The 24,419-nt window shown below is 35.3% G+C and overlaps 2 protein-coding genes and 1 non-coding gene across 3 annotated transcripts in view; 1 reads left to right on the top strand and 2 right to left on the bottom strand.

Annotated features, from left to right (window-relative positions):
• LOC106137362 (uncharacterized) overlaps positions 1–24,419 on the bottom strand; it is a 221,204-nt gene that overhangs the window by 151,550 nt on the left and 45,235 nt on the right. The window contains exon 3 of the mRNA XM_013338174.2: positions 12,696–12,738. The gene's annotated coding sequence lies outside the window, so the exon portion shown is untranslated. The remainder of the gene's footprint in view (positions 1–12,695; positions 12,739–24,419) is intronic.
• Positions 2,090–7,848, top strand: LOC106137363 (juvenile hormone esterase). The gene is made up of 3 exons (XM_013338175.2): positions 2,090–2,307; positions 2,684–3,990; positions 6,830–7,848. The coding sequence occupies exons 1-3, from the start codon at positions 2,176–2,178 to the stop codon at positions 6,987–6,989; spliced, it is 1,599 nt and encodes a 532-aa protein (XP_013193629.1). The 5' UTR covers positions 2,090–2,175; the 3' UTR covers positions 6,990–7,848.
• On the bottom strand, positions 11,236–11,435 carry LOC132902048 (small nucleolar RNA U3). Its single transcript, XR_009656985.1, has one exon. It is a non-coding gene; the product is annotated as a small nucleolar RNA U3 (small nucleolar RNA).

Below are 24,419 nucleotides of genomic sequence, written 5' to 3' on the forward strand. Positions count from 1 at the left end.
TCAAGCCAAACAGCTGAACGTGGCTTATCGGTCTTTCAAGACTGTTGGCTCTGTCTACCCCGCAAAGGATATAGACGTGATTATGTGTATGTATGTATGGATCTTTTATCATATTTTTACATGCGGTTGACATAGATCTTTTATTTCCGTCACTTTTTGTCTCACTAGATACTGCATTGCTAAATGGGTTCATATTTTAATTAGATGAACCCTTTGAACATACACACATAAAATCACGCCTCTTTCCCGGAGGGGCAGGCAGAGACTACATCTTTCCACTTGCCACGATCTCTGCATACTTCCTTCGCATCACCCACATTCATAACTCTCTTCATGCAAGCTCGGCGGTTTTGGGTACTCTTGACCCTTTAATATAAAATGTACCCTTTGAACGCCTGTGATATATCTGATAACAGTATATACTGCACTGCATCTTTGCTATAAATATTATTTTCATTTCAACAGAGTTTCAAAACCAATTTTTATAGATTTTTTGCACTTAAAATTTTAACGAATTTTGACATCTTAGGAATGCTGCTTTGTCAGGAATATATCCCACAGGCACATTAAGTCACATTAAAGGTGAAATTAATAAAAATAATACTAAATAGACCACATATTTTGCATGCGATAAACCATTACATGATCATTAAATTATTCAGTTTAACGTAGCATGTTTTTCGAGATTCGAGACTGTTGACTCTGTCTAACTAGTAAGGGATAAAGAAGTGCAATAAACTATTTAATTTAGCAAACAACACACAAACAAATTCCGTCATATTATAGGTATGTTAGAAATAATTGCGGGAAGCCCTGAAAAGCGGATTGTGAACAACTTTGATACGACTGTTTACAACTCGTCGGCTAATGAAACACGTGAAAACAGGGGTCTAGGAAACGACTTATTTACGTACATACATACATATAGTCACGTCCCTTGCGGGGCAGACAGAGCCAACAGTCTTGAAAAGACTGATACGCCATGTTCCACTGTTTGGCTTAATGTTAGAATTGAGATTCAAATAGAGCCCGCTAGCCTATTGCCTCAAAAAAAGAATAGCGAGTTTATAAGCATATCCCTAAGTCATCTTTTACGACATCAATGGGAAAGAGATGGAGAGTTCCTATTCTTTTTTAGTATTGGTGCCGGAAACCACACGACACATTTACAACCAACGACTTATTTATTTATGTTGTATGTTGAAATAGCATTCCCCGTGGGTCTACGAAAAACCTCAGAATTTCCGTTCCCGCGGGCATTTAGGGAAATCCTCTCTTAGTGCACTCCTAGACCACATAAGTAACTTACGTATTAAATTTTAAATTAATTTTTTTTTCCTAGGATGCAAATGAACATATATAGAACCAAAAGCATGACAATAAACAAAAGAGAATTATATTATGCCAAAACGTAATTAGTATAAAGACAGTCTTACACAAAAAGTCGAAGATAATATAGAGATAAACAAACAAACATGATAAACAAAATAATGGTACTTTATTTACGGCAATATATCTTCATCTTATCTTAAAATATTTTAATTCATGTCGACTAGTAATGTAATCAATACATTTAAAAATATTATAATGAAAATTTAACAAATCGCTGTGTGTACCTAAAACATATTGTATAAACTATAATAAGTTTATATAATATGTTATATATATAAGAATTAATTATAATTATCAACAACGTGCTCAAATATTTCTTCAATTTAGTAGAAATATTTGAGCACGTTGTTAAGAAAAATGATGAATGAAATCTTTCTTGAAGGTGAACAGGCGTGACAGATAAAAAGAAAGAAATTTTGCGGGTCTCTAAATATTGGTAATATTTAGAGACCCGCAAAATTTCTTTAACACTAAACACCTGATGAGATATGGTTCTGATGAGCTTAAAATTTTTTATTCAAATGAACACAATTGTAACTTGATAAATACTATGATAATGAAAATAAAACGATTACCAGAGTATTAGCAAAATCAAGTTTAAGGAGACGAAGCCGCGCTCACATACTACTCATCAACAATGACATTCGAAAATAAGAAGCGATTGCAACTAAAGTATGATTTGACTGTTCGCTCGTGAGTTTATAAAGTCTACGTTGCGACCATTCTCGTTCAAATAATCAACTTGGACGGTCGCCACTCGAGTGGATAATTACATAATTAAAAATGGCACAGGTTAAAGTTAAGCAGGGCACATTGGAAGGAGAAGTTCTGGATTTGAGTACCGGCGATGGAAAATATTACAGTTTTAAAGGCATTCCTTATGCGGCCCCGCCGATTGGAAAATTGCGATTCAAGGTGAGAGTAATTACATGATTGACACTAGAATAGTATATGATAAACAAGTTTTCATTTATATTGATAACACCAGTCAGTTTGTTTTATCAAATAATAACATCGAGTTCTGAGTGTCCAGTATTTTTGACTTCATCTGTTAAAATAAAACATTGATCATGTTGCTTTCTCAGTTCAGATTATCTTATCTTCTGCAAATAGGTTTTTTTTCATGATATAGATATTTAGATTATGATTCTAAAGTACAATGGTCAATTTGTGTCCGATTTATACTTTAAAATTTATTTGATTACTTTCAATAATAATCCTAATCAAATATAAACATGTAGAAGGCATCTTTATTACAGCTTTTCTTTTAAATTCATGTATGTCTTCACAGGCACCAGAACCTCCTCTACCATGGAATGGTGTAAGAATAGCAAAACAGCACGGGCCCGTGTGTCCCCATCGAGATATATTTACCAACGAAATTAAAACTGGCAGCGAGGACTGTCTGTATTTGAACGTCTATACCCCAAACCTTAAACCGGACAAGCCCTTGGCCGTCATGATATTTATCCACGGTGGCGGATACAAGAGTGGATCAGGAGACGACGACTTTTATGGACCAGACTTCTTAGTCAATCACAATGTCGTCTTAGTAACTATCAATTACAGACTCGAAGCATTCGGTTTTCTTTGTCTGGACACAGCCGACGTTCCCGGAAATGCTGGTCTCAAAGACCAAGTGCAGGCCTTGAAATGGGTCAACGAAAACATTTCACAATTCGGTGGTGACCCAAAGAATATTACTGTTTTTGGTGAGAGTGCTGGAGGTGCTTCTACCTGCTTCCATATTTTATCACCATTGTCTAAAGGTCTTTTCCAAAGAGCTATTTCTATGAGTGGAGTACCATTATGTGATTGGTCGTTACCTTTTGAACCTAGGAAAAGAGCATTTATTCTCGGCAAACAATTAGGATTAAGTACAAAAGATCCTGTTAAACTGCTTGAATTCCTGCAAAATGTACCAGCTGAAAAACTAATACACTTGAACCCCGCTGTGTTGAGTTTGGAAGAAGTTAACAATAACGTATTGAAGATGTACCATTTCACACCAGTCGTTGAAAAAGATTTTGGTCAGAATCATTTTCTGACTGACTCGCCCGAGAATGTTTTGAAGAGCGGGAAAATAAACGATGTGGATATTCTGATAGGCTACACAAGCTTTGAGAGTTTGTTAGGAATCCCTTGGTTTGAATCTGAACTAATTGAGCATTATGACAGATGGAATGAAAGCTTCGTTCCTAGAGAAATCTTGAATCGAACTCCGCCCGCAAAAGTGTTTGAAATCTCTGATAAGATTATAAAGCATTACTTTGGCGAGAAGCCTATAAACGTTGAATCTATGAAGGAGTTCGCCAAATTTTCATCGGATAGCGCTTTCTGTTTTTACGTTTATAGATTTATCAAACGTTTGCCTAAAGGAACTGGGAAGCGGTACCAATATAAATTCTCCTGCTTTTCGGAGAGGAATGTTTTCGGGAAGCATGGTCAGAAGTACGGACTAACCGGAGCTGCGCATTTGGATGATGTGATGTATATTTTTGATTCAAAACAAGCGAACCTGCCGATCAACAAGAAAGAGAAGAGCTACAAAATGATTCAACAGACGTGCACATTGTTTACGAATTTTGCTAAATATGGGTGAGTTTGTTACAAAAAAGAAGGTTTTACAACAAACAATTCCAACCTTAAGCCATAAAACTAAAAGTGGCCTTTTAATCTATCCAATATTGGTTCTGTCTTGTCCCACAAGGGATTTAGACGTGATTGTATGTATGTTAGCAGTGGAATGATAGATTTATATATGTTACTTACGGCATGAACATTATGTACCGTTACTTAAAAAAATTAATTGCGAAGAATTTTATATAAATCCCGTTTATATCCCTTGCCTTTGTCTAGACTTAAAATTTGGCATTAAGATTCCTTATTATGGCCTAAAGATACATACATAAAAAGAGACTTTTGTACTGCGAAAACGAATTAAATACGATTTAAATATTTTTTTTTTGCAATACGAGTTTTAAAAAAAAAAACTACGTAATTAAGGAAGCTAAATCGTTTAGATGAATAATTTAACTCAACAATTCAATTCCCGTGGGAACATCCCAAAAATTACATGAAAATATCTTGTCATGTTACTGGTATTTTGTTGAATAATCCATCTTTTATGTTCACATCAAGGTTGGCGAAACAATTGTTTGTACAACTTGCTGAAAATCTAAAAATGATGATATAAGTGTTGACTTAAGAGGCACCACGTACAGTCATAAAAACAAACCTTGATGCATATTACTATAACTTGTATTGTCATGATTATTACTAGTTGTCGCCCGTGACTTCGTACGCACGGTACTTGTGAGTGTTATATTGATTGATATAAATGATTTTCATACGTTAATATAAATTGCTCATCAGGCTGAACGACTTATATTTTATCCTCTAAGTTCAGTAATTCAAAATATTAGGGTGTACAAACATAAGTTTATGTACTAGACTAGTATATGATATCTATATATATAAAACTCTTCCGTTACTGAGTGACTGACTGACAGACAACGCACAGTCGAAACTACTGGTCGTAGACAGCTGAAATTTGGAATGTAGGTTCCTTGGGATATGTAGGGGAGCACTAAGAAAGGATTTTTGGAAATTCAACTCCCAAGGGGGGGGAAAAGGGGTAAAAACGTTTCTATGAAAAATCTTATTCCTTGGGTTTATAAACTTGAAACTTGGCATGAACACGTACATAGGCAAGTAAATATGTTTGGCATTATAAGTTTTTTCAAACTACCCTCCAATCGTGATTTAGGGGGTGCGATTGGGTGACTGATTTATTAACGCATAGCCGAAACCGCTCGGTATAGGAGTCTGAGATTTTGAACAGAGGTTCCTTTAGTAACATAAGTGAGCACTAAGAAGGGATTTTTGAAATGTCAACCCCCAAGGGGGGGAAACGGGATAAACTGAGCCGGGGCTGCGGGAAAGTTCTAACGAGATACCGTGGTCCCGGAACGCAAAGGGCAACTGAAGGAACGAGGTGGGTTTTAGTCAGTAAAAGTCTGACACTCCCTTCCGTTCCACCCAGAGCGGGAGAGGTCATTTGATGATTTCCCATCCTTAAAAAAAAGACTTTGTATGACAACTTTCAGTCGTCTCTTTAACATACATAATAACATACATAATTATGTACATACATGCATAACATTAATAACATCACGCCTTTAAATCCCTATTTTGTGTTAACACTACCCATACAAACAGCTAAAAATATTGTTTACAAGGAAATCCTGTAAGGCCTCTTCGTCCTATAAATCCTGTTTTTTTTTTTCTTTTGAGACGATGATTTTGTCTCGCTTTACTTTTTCTATATAGATTTGTATGTATACTAATATTATAAAGAGGAACAATCTATTTTTTTATATGTTTGTTTGTTTACACATGTAATCGATAAACTCCGAAACTACTGAATCGATTTCAAACATTCACCATTAGAAAGCTACATCATCCCTGAGTAACACAGGCTATATTTAATTCCAGTTGTAACAAGATTTCAGCCTGTGGAAGAAAAAGCCCTGTCGAGATCATTAAAAAACGCTATATATAACCGAATTACACGTGGGCGAAGCCGCGGGCGGAAAGCTAGTTCCTTATAAATTTCGAGCAACACTCGAAATTATTTTTACTTCCTAAGGAAAATACATACCAAATACATATGTTTAGTCACGTCTATTCACGTCCCTTGCCAGGAAGACAGAGCCAATAGTCTTGACAAGACTGAGAGGCCACGTTCAGTTGTATAGCTTTATTATGGAATCGAGATTCAAATAGTGACAGGTTGCTAGCCCATCGCTTACAAGTAGAATCCCAAGTTTATAAGCCTTTCCTTAGTCGCCTTTAATATGGAAATATAAATTGATTGATTTATTATTGTTGGGGGAGAAAACTATATATCGAGAGGTAAAGGGCTAAAACATTTATATTAGATGATATACATGGTAACTAAGATAAACACCATTTTCGCAATACAATCCAAATACAAATATGACAAAGAACATTGTCTATTAAAAGCATGAAGGTGCAATACCTATTCAACATACCCCCTCAACTCATGCTTGTTAAATAGCTATCTCTATAACGCACTTAAACCTAAAGCACCTGACGGCCTCTTTGGCGCAGCGGTAGTACGCTTGTCTGTGACACCGGAGGTCCCGGGTTCGAATCCCGGCCAGGGCATGATGAGAAAAGAACTATTTCTGATTGGCCTGGGTCTTGGATGTTTATCTATATAAGTATTTGTTATAAAATATAGTATCGTTGAGTTAGTATCTCGTAACACAAGTTTCGAACTTACTTCGAGGCTAACTCAATCTGTGTAATTTGTCACATTATATAAATATATATATATATATATTTTTATTATCACGCAACACATCTCTTATGAAAAAATGCCTTATAATTATTATCTTATTTGCTTCAGTGTCCCAACTTACACCATGCCGACTGTGGGGTGGAAAGAGTTTGACGACAACGAGAGTTACCTGGACATCGGGGAGTCCCTGACCCCTGGTGACCATCTGGACGCAGACGTGGTCAAGTTCTGGAGAAGCATCTACGAATACGCTGGAGTCGAATTTTAGTGTTAAGTTTGTTTTGATCTTAGGTTTCGGAATTATATATAAGACTACTAAGTATTCCCTCTTGAATATCTGAAATAAAATCTTTTATATTGCAGAGTACTTTTATTTTGTTCCAACAAAATATTAGCTTTTTATCCCTTACGGGGTAGACCGAAAACAACAGATCAGTTGCTAGACCTTTGCCTAAAATAAAAGTCAAAAGTTAAGCCTTTTATTTGACTTTCTGAAATTTCAATTACTATTAAAATGTGGTTTATCAATTCAAGGAAACACACGATTAATAAAAATGATCCCTTTTAATAGCCTAAACCTAAGGTAATAAGCTATTTTGTATTAAAATTCAACTGTGAAAATAATTACTATTTACGCCTTATTATTCCGATTTCTGTAGTCTTAAAAAAATATTATCTCCTCAGATAGCTCGCTTGGTCAATATTGGTTATTATTGTAACACAATAATATTGTTCTTATCTTAGAACCGAAACGGGAATTCTGCCTAAAATGTTATCTTGTCAAACAACTCATACGGGAGGGGACAGTGTTATCCTCCCCTGCAAGGAATAATAGCACTAATCACGAACACATTAAAGTTATTAATGAACTGTAATTTAAATCCCCAACTTCTCAGTTTGAAGAATCAATGCACGGCCCCTTCGTATTTCAAAAATCTTAACTGTATCAAGGCAATGTATTATCTACTCTTTGTTATAGCAATAGTAGCGAAATTTCAACAAATTTTAGCATTTTAAGTGTAAATATATAAATACAAGCCGTTGGGTTTGCAACAATTACACAAATACAGATACAAAGCCTAAATCATTGAAATATAACTTCTGCCATTATTTTCCTCACGCCTTATTCTTAGACATTTTTATTTATTCAATTTAATGATGAACGTTTATTGAATTTTTATGTGGTTTTAATTTAAAATTCCATATACGAATATTCCATTTTTAATTTTTATCTATCGTTTACCCCGAGCTTCATTCTGTGAGGATTTCTATAAAAAACTAAAAACTTTCGTCTGTATCTTTGCTAAATATGATCGCTTTGCCAAAATCTGTCTTTATTCATTGAGTTTATTCGTTACAAACAAAAATATTAGTATAAAGCAATTAGTATAGGTTATTATAAAGAATATATCAAATTCATATCAGGCCACGCTCAAATAAGGCTACCGAGCACAGCTTCCGAGGTTACAAAAGTTTGGGAGGCAGATTTATTCAATCCCGTGTATCACATACATACATATGGTCACGTCTATATCCCTTGTGGGGTAGACAGAGCCAACAGTCTTGAAAAGACTGAACGGCCACGTTCAGCTATTTGGCTTAATGATAGAATTGAGATTCAAATAGTGACAGGTTGCTAACCCATCGCCTAAAAAAGAATCCCAAGCTTGTAAGCCTATCCCTTAGTCGCCTTTTACGACATCCATGGGAGAGAGATGGAGTGGTCCTATTCTTTTTTGTATTGGTGCCGGGAACCACACGGCACTAATTCCCGTGTATAACGAAGAACAAAAGTTTTGGAGGCGGATTTATAAGGTCTCGTTTATAGCGAAGGTTTGAAATAAAGCTCGTAAAGAAGGGAAGCACGTAGCTAACGCTGATGTTCTGAGCTTTCAACTGAGCTTCGCACCTGCTTCGCGATTAATTGCATCTTCGTCGGATCGTTTAAGACCGTGACACACAGTACTTGCTATCAAGATATTAATATATTCTTATAAACATGGGAACAGGTGAAAGTAAAAAAATGCTTATGAAAATACTTGCTTATCTACCTATTGCTCAAAATTCAAAACTTATTAAACTTATTAATTTTACCAATAATTGTAAAATTCTGGTTTAAAATGAAGCTTCAGTTCACTTATTTACATATAACAATCCAATTATTTATCACATAGCAGCATGAAAATCGGGATAATTATAATATAATTCTTTTAATTTCTATTTAATTAAATAACTCTACTACCAGTTCATTAGAATACAAAAATGATATTAAATCTTTTTAAATAGTATTAGTAGTAATATTAATAAGTTTTGGAGAAATAAATAAATAAAAGTTTTCACTACATCTTTGTGGATGTTTCAAAAGGTGATTAAATGACAAAAACACTAACAATTTATGCGTAAATGCCTCTTGGAAATGAAGACATGTAAAAACACACAAAATCAGAAAAGCATCAGCTTCAGATAAAGATCAGTTCATGAGCGAAGTTTGATTAGATTCTGACATAAAATAGTTTTACCCTTATCACCCACCACGTAACTTTTTCATTATACCTACATACTACATAATCACGTCTATATCCCTTGCGGGGTAGACAGAACCAACAGTCTTGTAAAGACTGATAGGCCACGTTCAGCTATTTGGCTTTAAGATAGAATTGAGATTCCAATAGTAACAGATTGCTAGCCCATCGTCTGAAAAAGAATCCCAAGTTTGTAAGCCTATCCCTTAGTCGCCTTTTTCGACATCCATGGGAAAGAGATGGAGTGGTCCTATTCTCTTTTGAATTGGTGCCGGGAACCACACGGCACTTTAAATAAAATAGAATGTATAAAATGTAATGGAAAAAAGCCAAATTATCCTCCTATCTGTGTGTATAAAGCCAGTTGGTTTACGGTCGCGAGGTAGAAGTAGGAGCTTTTATGATTATGCAAGCTGCTTTATTATGCTTTTGTACTTTATGTTCAACGCGACGTTTTTTATTAATGAAAATTATGAATATTAGACGGTTCGCTAGTGAACTTCTTAGAGTCTCGGTTTTAATTTTTTTATATGAAATTGAAAAGATATTTACATACATGCATACATAAAAACATGCATTTTCTCCGAAGGGCTAGGCAGAGACTACATCTTTCCATTTGTTACAAGTTCTGCATACTTCTTTCGCATCATCTGCATTCATCATTGTTTACTTTATGATTAGGTACCTTAAAAACATAGACCAACTTCATATTTTTTTATTTTACTACTTTATAAAATACTAGCGTTAGCGCAGAGCTTCACTCCCGTGAGAATTTTATAAAAAAGGCCTATGTTAAAGGTCTATGCTAACTCAATACAAAATACAAATATTTTCTCTTTTTACAGAATGGACTGACCATGAATAAATACAATTCGAAAAGGAGATTCCATCCCTTTTACAGTGAACTAAAACAACCTTAAAATTTAAAATTCTTTTCACAGCATGTTGAATGTCACATACATTGCCTTCAAACTTATAGCTGGAAAAGCGTTCACAATGCTACGTTGAGTGATTGCTGGTTATTCCAATGGGATTTGAACCAACAACCGTTGCAGCACCATCTCTTTCCCATGGATGTCGTAAAAGGCGACTAAGGGATAGGCTTACAAACTTGTGATTGTTTTAGGCGATGGGCTAGCAACCTGTCACTATTTGAATCTCAATTCTATCATTAAGCCAAATACATAGCTGAACGTGGCCATTCAGTCTTTTCAAGACTGTTGGCTCTGTCTACCCCGCAAGGGATATAGACGTGACCATATGTATGTATGTACCTTTGCAGCATTAAGCCGACCGTTCGACACATAACGAGTTATAATTATAACTAAGTTGCCCAACCCTACACTTAATGGACTTACGCGTTATATTACGGATTCTCGTCCCAATAGATTCAAGTATGTCTGGCAACAAATGTGTTTCATTAAATCTGAGAATCCCAACGAATTAGACCCGACATTTGGTAAATTGCCTGCGACAAGCACTTCTTACGTGCACATTGAGAGATAAGACATCCACATAATTTTGAATTGTTTGTGAAGTACCTAAGTTAGCCTAAGTGAAGTAAGTTCTTTAGCTTTTCATAATTGAAACTGCTACTATTATTTATTTTGTGAGACGAGTAACAAGCTGAGACTGAGGATCGAATCGAATGCAATAATGTTTCACTTCTATCAAACACCATTAATTCACGTCTATCCGACTATTTGACGAAATACTCGTATTGAAATAATTAGTTTTACATTCATTCATGTTTTTTTAATGTAAACAATGTGCATTCGTCGTAAATAGACGTCCGGTGAATATGCTGCAGTAGTGATTTAAGTGTGTGACGTCAATAAATAAGTGATACCTTGTATCCAATTTTGAAAAGATATCTATTCTATCCACATCCTTTACAGGGTAGACAGAGACAACAGTCATGAAAAGCAGAATTAAGAAAGCCACACTCAACTGTTGCCATTATATTAAACTTTAATAAGGGTTTAAAAACTAACCACTCAGAAAGCGACAGTATCCCACTCTCCCCCGAAAGGGAGCGAACGATCATCGAGGGCTGATGGTAAGCAACCACCGCCCGCCTCACGCTCAGGACACCGCGCCACGTCTCCTCATCATGGTTAGTGAGGCCCCGCGTATTGCGAGCGTCTATGCGAAGAGCTTACTATAGAAATGATCCTATGAAGTAAGGTCTTGCCGTGTCACAAAATCACCGAAGAGGTGATTCTGAGCGAAAAAATCTCCATAGCGCGTAGTTAAATGGAACAGCGCCATCTATTGAGGTTTTTGGCAACTGTCTGTCTGTGGTTGCGTGTGCGCACGCGTCATGGTGACGTTTTATTTCAATGTCGACGGTCGCTGTCTATATTTAGCCCTGCAGGCCACTGCTTGTTTGTCGCTTATTTTTGTCATGATAAGGTTGCGATAAACTCAATGTTTTATTTCCTCGTTTTGTGTATTAATATAAGAATTATCTTTATCACACTTATCTTTGCATGTTCCCTGTAGCACCCTTGGTGCTTCGGAGCCTGGGGTCCGCTTTCAACTTTTCTTCCTATTATGTCAATATTGGTAATATCTTCTTACATTTTCTACCAACACTAGGAAGAGAAGTTAATCCAACCTCACCTCGATCAAGAGTACACGTCCCGTTACCTGAATGTGCAGGTTTCCTCACGATGATATCTGTCATTGTCACAGCATCGATTAGATTACAACACACGATTTTTTTTGTGATTTTACTTTCAATAGATCATCCACATTTTTTTCATTCTTGGACCATTCCGTTCCACCTGGCATTCATTGTGCAATGCTACCAAATTTTTTAGCTCGACATTAAAAATTTATCTTGTATCCGTATCAGGTGACCGTTTCGTTTTAATATTTTTCAAGATTTAATATCAGTATTGTTATGACTTCTCACCTTTTATCTCAAAAGATACAATGAGTGTGGAATTAAGTACCTACCTAATATTTTACTGACGTCCTTCAAGATTTTTATTGCGAAATATAACATTCAAAGCGCGTAAAATATGCACCGCAAACTTTTTATTGTTCCTTCGTAAAATTATGAATTACAGCTGTAATCACGCTCGGAATTTTGATAATAATTTTTGACGATTCAGGTTGTTTTAGAAAAAGTTTTAATTAGGTACTAGAGGATTTTTTATGTCGATTTCAACCTCTAACATCGCTTCGCCCTTTGGAGTTTACTAATTTATTGTTGTTCTCATTTTTTTTCGTTTTCTTGTAAGCAAAGGGTATACAATCGCGCTGATTTTTTTAATAGGGTTAAAAATGGGCCTTGTCATAATTTTTTTCTATAAGATTCAACCATCAGTCTATTTCTTTGTGCTTTGTAAAATGAGTCACACCTTCCGATACTATTGGCAACATTAGCAGGCTAAAAATGAGAATACTTGTTCTTGCATTTTTGTTGCGAAGGATTTCTTTACCTTTCAGATGAGTGGATTTGGTGATAGCGTCTGACAGGTTTACCTAAAACAAATTAATTATTATTAACATTTACAAATATTAATAAGAAAACATCAGGATATAGTTTCTTAAGTAGATTTTGAAAGTACTTCAAAAAGAAAATGTTACTATGTGAATAAAATATTATTGTTACTGTATCTTTCTTCTGCTTTTTTTTATTACCTGTAATGTTTACCATTTACATCGCATTCTATTGTATCAAAAACAAATTAACTAAATGGTATTATGCCACAAGAGCACCACCTTTTTTCAGATAAAGTATAAATTATTATTACATTTTCTGTTTTTTTATTAGATTAGGTTTCATTGTATTTAGTTTAAGTTTATTTTAATTCGATTTTAATGATACTATATCTAAATCAAATGAAAAATATATTTCCATTACCAGGTACCACGTTAACTAAACCCACTTAAACTTGCATAAAAATCCCTATTTCCATTATAAAAAACAAATATACTATGAAAATTGTTTTAATTTTCACCGTGGTATTGCATAATTCAATAAGGCGATGCAGGCAAAATAATGGAGCTAATATCCCGCAACATAGTATCTTTATTAAGGAATATGCACAAGCTCATATTTTCGTTGAAATCCCGACATTTTTTACTTGACTAAATTTTCTCGCGAGCTATCTTGAAATTTAATAATGATTAAATGGTAGACGTAGAAGTTTCTGTCAAAACTATTTAAAAGTAAGCTTTGTTGACGATATGACCTTTACATTAAAATTCCTTTGTAATTTTTAACTTACTTTCAAAAAAGGAGGTTTCTCAATTCGACCATTTTATATATTTGTTTACTCTTAATTTTTCACGATCGACCAATTTTTTGCCAGCAGGAATCGTGTCAAGTGGCAAGATTTGAAGTCTCTACCTACCATCCCGGGAAAGAGGTGTGAATTTTAAATGTATGTAGAACACAAAGAAACTTAGTAACATTAAATATAAATCATGGCTCGCCCTCTTTTTTCTTAGCTTTCTCCACATAACTAAACCATCTAAGATATTTATTTCTCTATTTTTTGTCATACGTTTAAAACAACGTGCGTTTCGATTTCGCTTCAAGTCTACTTAATCACAAAATGTCTAAATAATAAATGGAAATACCGCTAATCATATTTTAAAGGAGCATTTCCAATTTCACCCACCCTTTTGAATTAAACATTAAAACGTCCTTCACTCCGCATCACATCTTCATATTGGTCGAGTGAATTTCGCGGGTTAATTAGCGAGTGCATTGATAATAAACAAATCTTAGAGAACGGCCTGTTTGAGGCCTAGCAACTTTTTGCAAGTGTAAAAACTATTACCCTACTTTCAAAACACGAGATGGTGTGCAAGAGCCTCTCACCCAATATCTTTAACACATTAAACTAAACGCTTTGGAAGGCAAAACGACAAAATCTACGGTTGACTGTATATGTCACTTGCTGTTATATCTTCTATATTTTATTAACTCACTGTTTAGACCCAATGATGCCCAAAGACAAGAATGCATAACCTTTACTAAAATATTAAAAATAAAATATATTAAGTGTCACTGTCATTTTATCATTGATTTTATTTGACTTTTGGCGGCTTCACCGGCGTTACGCGCTCTATCTAAAACTTTTGTAACATTAATTTATCTGAATACACTAAAATTAATTAACTTGAGTGTTTTATTGGCTCCAGTGTTTCAAGCGAAGACACTCGCATAGAAATAGAGGATGTTTGATACTCTGTCGAAAAACTTGTAAAGTAAGACTATGGCTGCAGAATAATAAACAAGAAAGTTATGTTTAATTAAGGGCAGTCTTGTAAAATAATTAAAACCTATAAAAATAACACTACGCTAGTATTCCTATAGTATTAAAAAACACTTTCTTTCTAGCACAATTTAAATACGCTGAAAACAACGAATACAGATGTCATTGACAAATAACACTCTTCGAACCAGTACTACTAAATATTTTACGAACAAAATGGTAACCGAGTGAACTCCACCAATCTGAATTGAGCTGAATACATGAGTAGATATGACACTCGCAAGTGACGCCCTCCAAAACGGCACTAAGTATCGCAACACTTAGTTTGTGTGGAGTTATAGAGGATAAGAGTGATGGCCATTTTGTTTTTTATTATACCTCATTTTCGGGGCCTGCGTCGACTTAAAGTTTAAATGTTTGCGGAGAGCTGTTTGTTTTTTTTTTTTGTTTTAAAATCTTAGTCAATGGCAAAGGCTATTTGAAATATAAATAATTCACTTCGACGACAAAATGTATCAAGGGAAATGCTTATAAAATTGGGATCATTCTTCAAGGCGATTGCGGAATGGGTCCCAATTATAACTTTTCGAAAAATTGTAATGAGGCATGATGCGACATGCTACTATTAATTCCCGTTTCACCATAAGGAAAATGTTGAGATATGTGTGTTTATTTAGCTATCAAAACGAATTAATAGCAAATTAAATAAATTAATAAAAATATGTTTTGTTGCCGAAGGTATCCCTCCATAACCCCACACTAACTAAGTTACTTACTTATTATTTCATACATTCATACTAGAATCACGTCTATATCTCGTGCAGGGTAGACAGAGCCAACAGTCTTTAATAGACTGTTTGGCTTGATGATAGAATTGACATTCAAATAGTGACAGGTTGCTAACCCATCCACCAACCGATCCGTTAGACGCCTTTTACGGATAACACATTGACACATTGAGTGGTCCTATTTTTAATAGCTTTTATTTTTTCTATTGGTGCTGGGAACCACACTGCACATTTTAATAATTATATTTTTTCATAGAAGAAAAATACTACTCCATCTCTTTTCGTAAATGTCGTCAGCGGTGGGTAAAGGTGACAAAACCTCAATCGATTTATCAAGAAACTACAGACAATACAGGTAGCAATCTCCATAAAACACGACAAATAGCATTTCTGACTCCCGCGCGTCAGTAGGCCAGGAATTTAGAGCTGCGTCTATCAGGGCGCGTCAGGGGAACATGGCCGATGTGGGGGGACGCGATGTACTGTGAAATATTGTGAGGGTCATTTATCTGTGGCGCTCAAACTTGTTGGGACGCACGCAAAATATTTGTGTTGAATAAAAATATGTTTGTACTAAAATTAAAAAAAAAAAACTTTTGTTTGTAACGAATAGATACATACAAATCACGTCTTTATCTTTAACGGGGTAGATAGAGCTAACTGACTTAAGGAAGGTCACGTTCAACTGTATGGCTTGAATTATGGATTTGAATTCAAATAGGGAGAGATTGCCAACCCATCGTCAACAAAAAGAATCCTAAGTATATTAACCGTTCCTTTAGACACCCTCAACGACAAGATTTGGAGTCACCCTCTTCTCTTCTTCAGTATTGGGAACTGCGCGGCGCGGTTTATAACGAATAAATACAGAAATTTAGCAAAGAGTAGACTAGCTTTACCTTGTTTAGAAATAAAGTAAATATATGACAATTTCCACTGTGCCGAAACCGTAACTTAAGATATTTTAGGGTATTAATGAGTGTTGCGATAGACAAAGACGATATCGGAATTTAAAGCAAAGGTGACAAAGGTGGCCGTGTGGTTCCCGGCACCAACAGAAAAAAGAATAGGATTACTCCATCTCTTTCCCATGGATGTCGTAAAAGGCGACTAAGAGATCGGCTTACAAATTTGGGATTCTTCTTTTAGGCGATGGGCTAGCAACCTGTCACTATTTGAATCTCAATTCTAACATAAAACCAAACAGCTGAACGTGGCCTTTCAGTCTTTTCAAGACTGTTTGCTCCGTCTACCCCGCAAGGAATATAGACGTGATGATATGTATGTATGTATGTGACTTTTCCCATAAAATATTGCAGAATATTGCCACTTCTTGTAATACGACAAATAACAAAATGTACATACCAAATACTAGTTATAAGGCTAAAAAAATAGTTTGTTCTTCAAGAATTGCGATACAAATAACATCACCAATTATCTATAGTCATATCACATCACAAAAAGCGACATGACGACGACAAGGCGAACGACACAGCGATAATTGTACCAAAGATTAATACTCCGTCGAAAAAATACAAGATATTACTTAGCAGCAAAAACTTAAGCCAATATGTCTCAGCTAAGTGCGCAGGCGTCCAGCGGCCATGTCTAAGGGATTTTGTTGATGGCCGCCATTTGTAAAGAGCCGGCAACTTGCGAACTCGTCATGTTTGAGTGCACTAAGATATTAGTGGTTTATGTTTGAGGCAAGAATTGAGTCTTGGGATTCCTCTTTTAGGCGATTGGCTAGCAACCTGTCAGCATTTGAATCTCAGTTCTATTATTAAGCCAAACGGCTGAACGTGGATTTTTAGTATTTTAATGACGGTTGGCTCTGTCTACCATAGACGTGATTATATGTATATGTAAGAATTAAGTTGAATATGATGTCTAATATATTAGAATGGACTGAGTAATTGATTGGTACAGCCAAAAAAAATGGGTTTACAACTTCGTAATTTGACATTATGAGTTCCTTATGATGTCTAGAAGTGCACTTAAAAAATTACAAAAATAAACAGGATTTATGAAAAAACGAATGAACACTAAACACGAAACGTCCACCTTATAGAGAAACACAAGGCAGAGTATAATAAAAAAGGTCATATCTTGATCAAATCAAGGTCAAAGGTCAGGTCAAGAGTGCCTACCCTAAACCGAGGAACTTGCATAAACATAGATGATAAAGAAGTGTGTAGTGATCGTAGCAAATAGAAAGCAGTAGTTTACCTTACTCTCTCATTTCTGCGTGTAGGTTGCACCCTCCACAGAAGTGTTTCGGGGCCCGGGGTCCGCCTTCCAACTCTCTCTTTTCTCTCTCCACTTGGTCCGGTTTTCGGTGATCTCAGATTTAGTGTTTAATAGTTTATCTTACGTATGTATACAACTGCTTGCCGTCTTATATATAAAAATTTTTCGTGTCACAATGTTCGTACCGTACTCCGCCGAAACGGCTTGACCGATTCTCATGAAATTTTGTGAGCATATTGAGTAGGCCTGAGAATCGGCCAACGTCTATTTTTCATATCCCTTAGTGATAAGGGTTGTCCACACTTTACATTTTTATTAAATTAGAAATTACTTAATAAATATTTATATGGCAAAACAACGTTTGCCAAGACAGCTAGTATATATGTAAGTATAACAAAAGAATGTACGATTTTTCCCATAGGAATGTAATGATGCAGGTAGCCAATCAATTTCCCTTGAAGTTCATCGACCCCACTGTGGAAACCACAGGATCATACGCGCACACTCTAATGAACCTTATTACAAAGGAATAAAGGTCAGTAATATGGCAGAGGAGGTTCTCCAGAGGATAGTGGCATAAATTGAACAAACAATGTATTGCAAAATGGACGGTGTCGATACAAGGGCCCTTCGACTAGGAAGCTAGTGGTTTCCAAACTGTAATTTAGCTTAGTTGCTTTTTAAATAAGTAGTTTAGTTGCTTTATTAACATACATACATATGGTCACGTCTTGTGGGGTAGACAGAGCCAACAGTCTTGAAAAGACTGAATGGCCACGTTCAGCTATACATATATCTTCATTATGGAATTAAGATTCAAATAGTGACAGGTTGCTAGCCCATCGCTTACAAGAGAAATCCTAAGTTCACCAAACCTAAGTCAAATTAATACCCAGTTATCTTCACATACAGCATCACAACCTATAATCCATCGCATTACAGTAATACATGAAACACACGACACGAAGGCTTTATAACGAACTTCCAGAACTAACAAAGTTTTATCTCAGCCTCCGAGCTTTCAAAGGATTAAAATTGTAAGCTCACACGAGTCTACGCCATTTCATTATGCCGATGATATACTTAGGTTATGAAGGTTTAAGTACATGATGTACCTTCTCGTAAAGCTTTGTGGTGATTAAATAAGGTTAGAGGCAAAACTTCAATCTCTTTAAGAGGAAACACTAGGAAATTTCAAGTAAAATTTGAACTCGAAATGTCACAAAGGTGCTAAAGATTTTTTGATTTATTTAAACTTCACAAAATACGAATGTATAGCACAATTGGCGGACTTAATGCTAGAAGCATTACCTACCAGTCAACCATTGGGTCTGACAGAGAACTTTATGTGGGGTCAAACTAAATAAATATATTTATACCTACACAAAATATAAAATAGAATAATTATAATATACATACATAAACACTACAATATATAAACAATATACATAAATAAATAGGTGCAGCGATTACCGAAAGGAGTGAAAAGGCTTATAGGTAATAAATACCCTCGCGACTCAAGAGAGACAAACAAAAACCCGTATAACCTTGATTTTATTTTATTCCGATTTATTTTATCAGAAATCATCAATAAGAACTTCAGCAAAACTGTGGTCTACTAGCATTGCAAACTTTGTAGCTCTGTCTACACCGCCTGGGACAATGACAATGTGCGGTGCGTGTGTGTAAAAAATTAAGTCAATACATAGTCATAAAATAACTCTTCTTTGCCCGGAGGGTAGAGAGAGGGTAGGGTAGAGTCTACGTCATTTCAGTTACCACATTCCAAATCAATAAAAAAAAAAAAAACAAAATTCAAAATTTTTGCAAAAAATTAAAAATTCATTATTATAGGATACTTCATATCGCTTAATAATTGTCAAAACTTTTAGTTTCACAACATTGGTTGACGTCAAATAAATTACTTAAAAACTAAGTTTACTGCCGCTTCCAAGGCGTCAGTGCAGAAGAAGCGGTAAGAAACTGCACTGCAGCATTTTATTTAATGATTCAATACTTAAATCATTGAAATACTTAAAATATTTCCGGCAAAAAGTCTCAGTCAATAAAAAAAATTACGAACGAACATGCGTTATGACTAATTTGTGGGCCAAAAATTTCGGAACCGATAAGGTTGGAAGAAAATATAAGACCTTAACAAAATAAGTAAATCTTATACCTATATAAAATTCTCGTGACACAAAATTCGTTCCCGTATTCCTACGAAACGGCTTGACCGATTCTCATGAAATTTTGTGAGCACATTGAGTAGGTCTGAGAATCGGCCAACATCTATTTTTCATACTCCTTAATGATAAAGATTGTCCACCCTTAACATTTCTTTTAACTAGAAATTACTTAAAAATTATTTATATGGCAAAACAACGTTTGCCGGGACAGCTACCTACCTATAAACATTTTTCAAAACAGCAACAAACACTGACGTGGCTTTGAAACTCGGCATAGTATGCGGTTGCCTTCCATTAGAGTTATTTGCTCTGTGCTGGTCGAACTGCGGCGAACCCTAATTCGACCTCATTGGGCTCGAACGAGGTTAAATTACGCGTTTGGAAGATTGAATTACATGTTTCAGTTTGTTCTTGCCTATTCGAGAACATACGTTAAACGTAAACGTTCCGAGTTCGAATCCCGGCCAGGGCATGAGAAGTTTGGGTTATTTTTACATTATATTGATACATAATTTCCACACCTTATGTAGTTTATAATATATCTCATCTTTAACTCTAACGGGGTAAATAGAACCAGTGGCCAGGGCACAAGAATTTAAGAACGACGAGTTAAAGATTATTAAATTTTTTTCATTCATTCCAAAATTCATATCTCCTCTCATGGGTCTACTGGAAGAGATTTCTTTTGAAATAAGGAGCACCTTTGTACTAGAATAACTGTATTGAATGCTCCTGTAAAGAATTGAGGATGATATCCGCCCGCAGTAAAAAGATGGTGTTGTCCTATCGATCTACATTGCACGGTCCTAAGGTATAATCACTTACGGATTTTTACAGAAATCTCGACTTTGCTAGTATTTTGCTCGTTTCTTCATTTATGACAAGCATTTATCTCTTACAAGACTGACAGAGCCAATAGGCACAAGATTTAAAGGCCAAGCTTAGCAGAATGACTTAGGGACAGAACTGAAATTAAGGGATAGGAACTCGTGGCTAGCCCATCGACTAACAGAAGAATCCCAAGTTTACGATCGACTGACATAAGCAGTTGGCACACTGTGTTTTTACTTACTACCAAACCAGCATTATTATTATCAAATAGCAAGTGCCCATCGGCGCGACTTGTGTTTAGAATAATCATGAAAACCGAATCTTGAAAAATATAGCCAAAAGAATGCTTAAGCAGATAATAAAAAAAAAAAACCTGCATCATTACTACACGACTGTTAATTAAAATGTCGATGAATACGAAAGCAATTAAACCCACGACTCGTTAAAATGTCACTGATTCATTCATTCATAACTTATATAGGAGCACTTACACTCTAGAGAGACGCCATGCTCGCAAAATATAACATTTCACATGCAAATGTATTCGTCGCCCCCTAGAGTTTAAATGGAAACATAGGTCACTTTATTGCTAGTCTAAACGCTGACTTAATGTTAAATATGAAAATTTTAATACTAGATAGCAAAAAAAGGCGCTTAGTTATGATAACTTATTCCTAGAAGTCAAAAGTTAACTGGAAGAGATTGCTATAGTGATAAGTAGGATTTTTTTTAAATTTTATAATACCTTTAGGTCATTTCTATCTATCTATACCCATATCAATTTATTTTAACTTCTCTTCTGAGCATCGTATCAACTAATACAATGCAATACACTATTGTACACAATTTCTTATCTTAATCGGCTAGCTATGACCAGTTTGAAACTAATTAATGGATGCCGACCTAGTATGTAAAAAAGGCGTCTAGAATAAGCCAGGTGTTGTCGTGCGAGTACGTTATTCTTGTTCGTGTGTTTCCACGTTAATTCGGGGGTCTATGCAAAAATTACGTTGGACATCGCTAAATAAACCGTTTTTCATCTGAATACCCTTTTAGTGATATTACTGGATTTTCATAAAATAATATACCGCGATCTTTATTCTGAGACCTACTATTAACATACAGACAAATACGACAGGATATTTTTGTAAAGAATTCACTTTTATACCAATAAAAAATGATCGAGTCTTTCACACAAAACATCTGATTAACTACATACTTAATTATTCTTTTTTTAATTTCAAACAGAGAGTAAGCTTCCATACTAGCCTACTAGAAAAAAATAGTTTATGACAGCCACTTCTCTTCCTGAGCAGATCGTAATAGTCAACCAAGGGAACATGGGGGTTTCCTTTTAGGCAATGGGCTAGCAACCTGTTACAATTTACTCCTCAATTCCATTACGCCATACAGCTCAACGTGACCTTATTATTTCAAGACTGGTAGCTCTGACTACCCAGTAAGGGATTTAGACGTGATTTGATTAAGCTCCTAAGTCGCTATGCGTTCAAACATGCTGTGAATGGGTTCTTCCTTCGGCAGATCAATAATAAAAATAACTAATTTGATATTTTATGTATGTATATGTATTTATAATGTATATTATGTATCTTGTATGTATTTTTTTTGTAATGTATGTAGTTTGCAGTATGCAGTATGTGCACTTTATCGCACCACCAACTTAAAGTTTTTCTGTATGGTCAGCTGGTTGACTGTTAGAGAAAGCCAAACGGCATTAAGTCCGCCTTTTATACATTTTCTTTGTGCAATAAAATTTTAGTTAAATGTATGTTAAAGTATAACTACGTAGTATAAAACAAAGTCGCTATTTTAGTCTGTTTGTCTGTATGCTTAAATCTTTAAAATAGCAACGGATTTTGATGCGGATTTTTGTAACAGGTAGAGTGATTCAAGAGGAAGGTTTTTATGTATAATAACATTTATTATTTTGCACCCGTGCGAAGCCGGGGCGGGTCGTTAGTTTAAAATAAGTTAAAGATGAAGAAAACTTGATCGCGGTTAAATAGTAAGGGGACTGACTACATGTGTTACCTGACCCTATCGGTGACAACTTCTGAGGGAGGTAACACAATATGCGTAAATTCGATTTGCGGCCGAACGCAGGGGTAGACAACCATTGTTGTGTATATTCACTCAGTCAATGGTAAAATGTTAAGAGACACAAAATTGGTTCAAGATTTTTATACTAAATACATTAATATAATTACGTCTTTATCCCTTACGGGGTAGACAGGGATAACAGACTGAAAGGCCACGTTCAGCGGAAGATATGGCTTAATGATAAAAAATTTCTACTACATAATATTATCTATATCATTCGTGATTTCTGATGAGCTAGCAACCTGTCACTACTTGAATCTCAATTCTATCATTAAGCCACATAGCTGAACGTGGCCATTCAATCTTTTCAAGTCTGTTGGCTCTGTCTACCCCGCAAGACGTGACCATATTTATGTATGTATGTACATAATATTAACTGTTGCCCACGACTTTATCCGCTCTAAATCTCTATAAATTTTAACTCGCATAAACAAAAATAATATGTGAATGTCTTAGCCACTCCTTAGCGATATTACCGCAAAGTTTTATAAAAATTCGTTCAAAAGTTTTAACGTGAAAGAGAAACAAACATATAGACTCACACTGACTGAGATCTATTTCAATTAATAAGTACTGTTTCAATAAAATGATTACTATCCCTGACTCAGGATATTAGCTCCAAATTCATTACAATTTGACATCTAACACCAAGACATAAAGGTCACATGTCACCTTGATTGTATAGTAGGGTTAAGTGCCTAACCCTCAATTACGGGGCTACCTGTAAGAATGAGTTGTAACCCTATACACGAGTACAACTTAAATCGTTTGTTTTAATACTTATACGTCTAGGTATACAATTTTTTGGGTACTGAATTAAAGGTAAGCAATCTTCATAAAGCCTCTTTGTTGAAAAATTTATACGTAACTATAGAAGCAACTTTGTTTTTACTCCGCTCTCAGATCAGCTACTTCGCTATCATACGATGTTGGAAGCTGATTTCGTAGACCGTGCCGTGTGGAACCAATAGAAAAAAGAATAGGACCGCCATCTCTTTCCCATGGATATCGTAATAGACGACTAAGAGAGAGGCTAATAAATTTGGGATTCTTCTTTTAGGCGATGGGCTAGCAACCTGTCACTACTTGAATCTCAATTCCATCATAAAGCCATACAGTTGAGCATGATCTTTTAGTCTTTTCAAGTTGGCTCTGTCTACCCGACAAGTCGTATAGACGTGACTATATGTAGATATGTATACCTAGTAGACAAATATAACTTCGGTTGACATAAAAGACTAATTTTAGTTAACTACACTTAGTTTGCAGACCTAAGCTAATAAAGTTGGTTCAATAGAACAATGACGTATTTTCATAAGGGAAAAGAAAACTATTCCGAGATCTAAAACTAGAATGTTATTTTAGGAAAGTTTCTCGGTATATTCATATAAGAATTATTTTTTCCCGTGTGGTTCCCGGCACCAATACAAAAAAGAATAGGACCACTCCATCTCTTTCCTGTGGATGTTGTAAAAGGCGACTAAGGGATAGGCTTCCAAACTTGGGATTCTTTTTTAGGCGAAGGGCTAGCAACCTGTCACTATTTGAATCTCAATTCTATCATTAAGCCAAATAGCTGAACGTGGCCATTCAGTCTTTTCAAGACTGTTGGCTCTGTCTACCTCGCAAGGGATATAGACGTGACCATATGTATGTATGTATGTATGAATTATTTTTAATAAAGGATTTCGTTATATTAGGTCCTTACATATGAAATAACCTAATATATTCGGTAGTAGAGACGATACAAATACCTA

Source organism: Amyelois transitella, chromosome 8 (genome assembly GCF_032362555.1).
Source record: "Amyelois transitella isolate CPQ chromosome 8, ilAmyTran1.1, whole genome shotgun sequence".
In the NCBI taxonomy this organism is placed as follows: domain Eukaryota; kingdom Metazoa; phylum Arthropoda; class Insecta; order Lepidoptera; family Pyralidae; genus Amyelois; species Amyelois transitella.

What these genes read in the sequence shown, in the direction of transcription:
- LOC106137363 (XM_013338175.2), top strand. Translation starts at nt 2,176, where the DNA reads ATGGCACAGGTTAAAGTTAAGCAGGGCACATTGGAAGGAGAAGTTCTG. An exon ending in TTGGAAAATTGCGATTCAAG is followed by an intron (nt 2,308 to 2,683) that starts GTGAGAGTAATT and finishes ATGTCTTCACAG; the next exon opens with GCACCAGAACCTCCTCTACC. An exon ending in ACGAATTTTGCTAAATATGG is followed by an intron (nt 3,991 to 6,829) that starts GTGAGTTTGTTA and finishes TATTTGCTTCAG; the next exon opens with TGTCCCAACTTACACCATGC.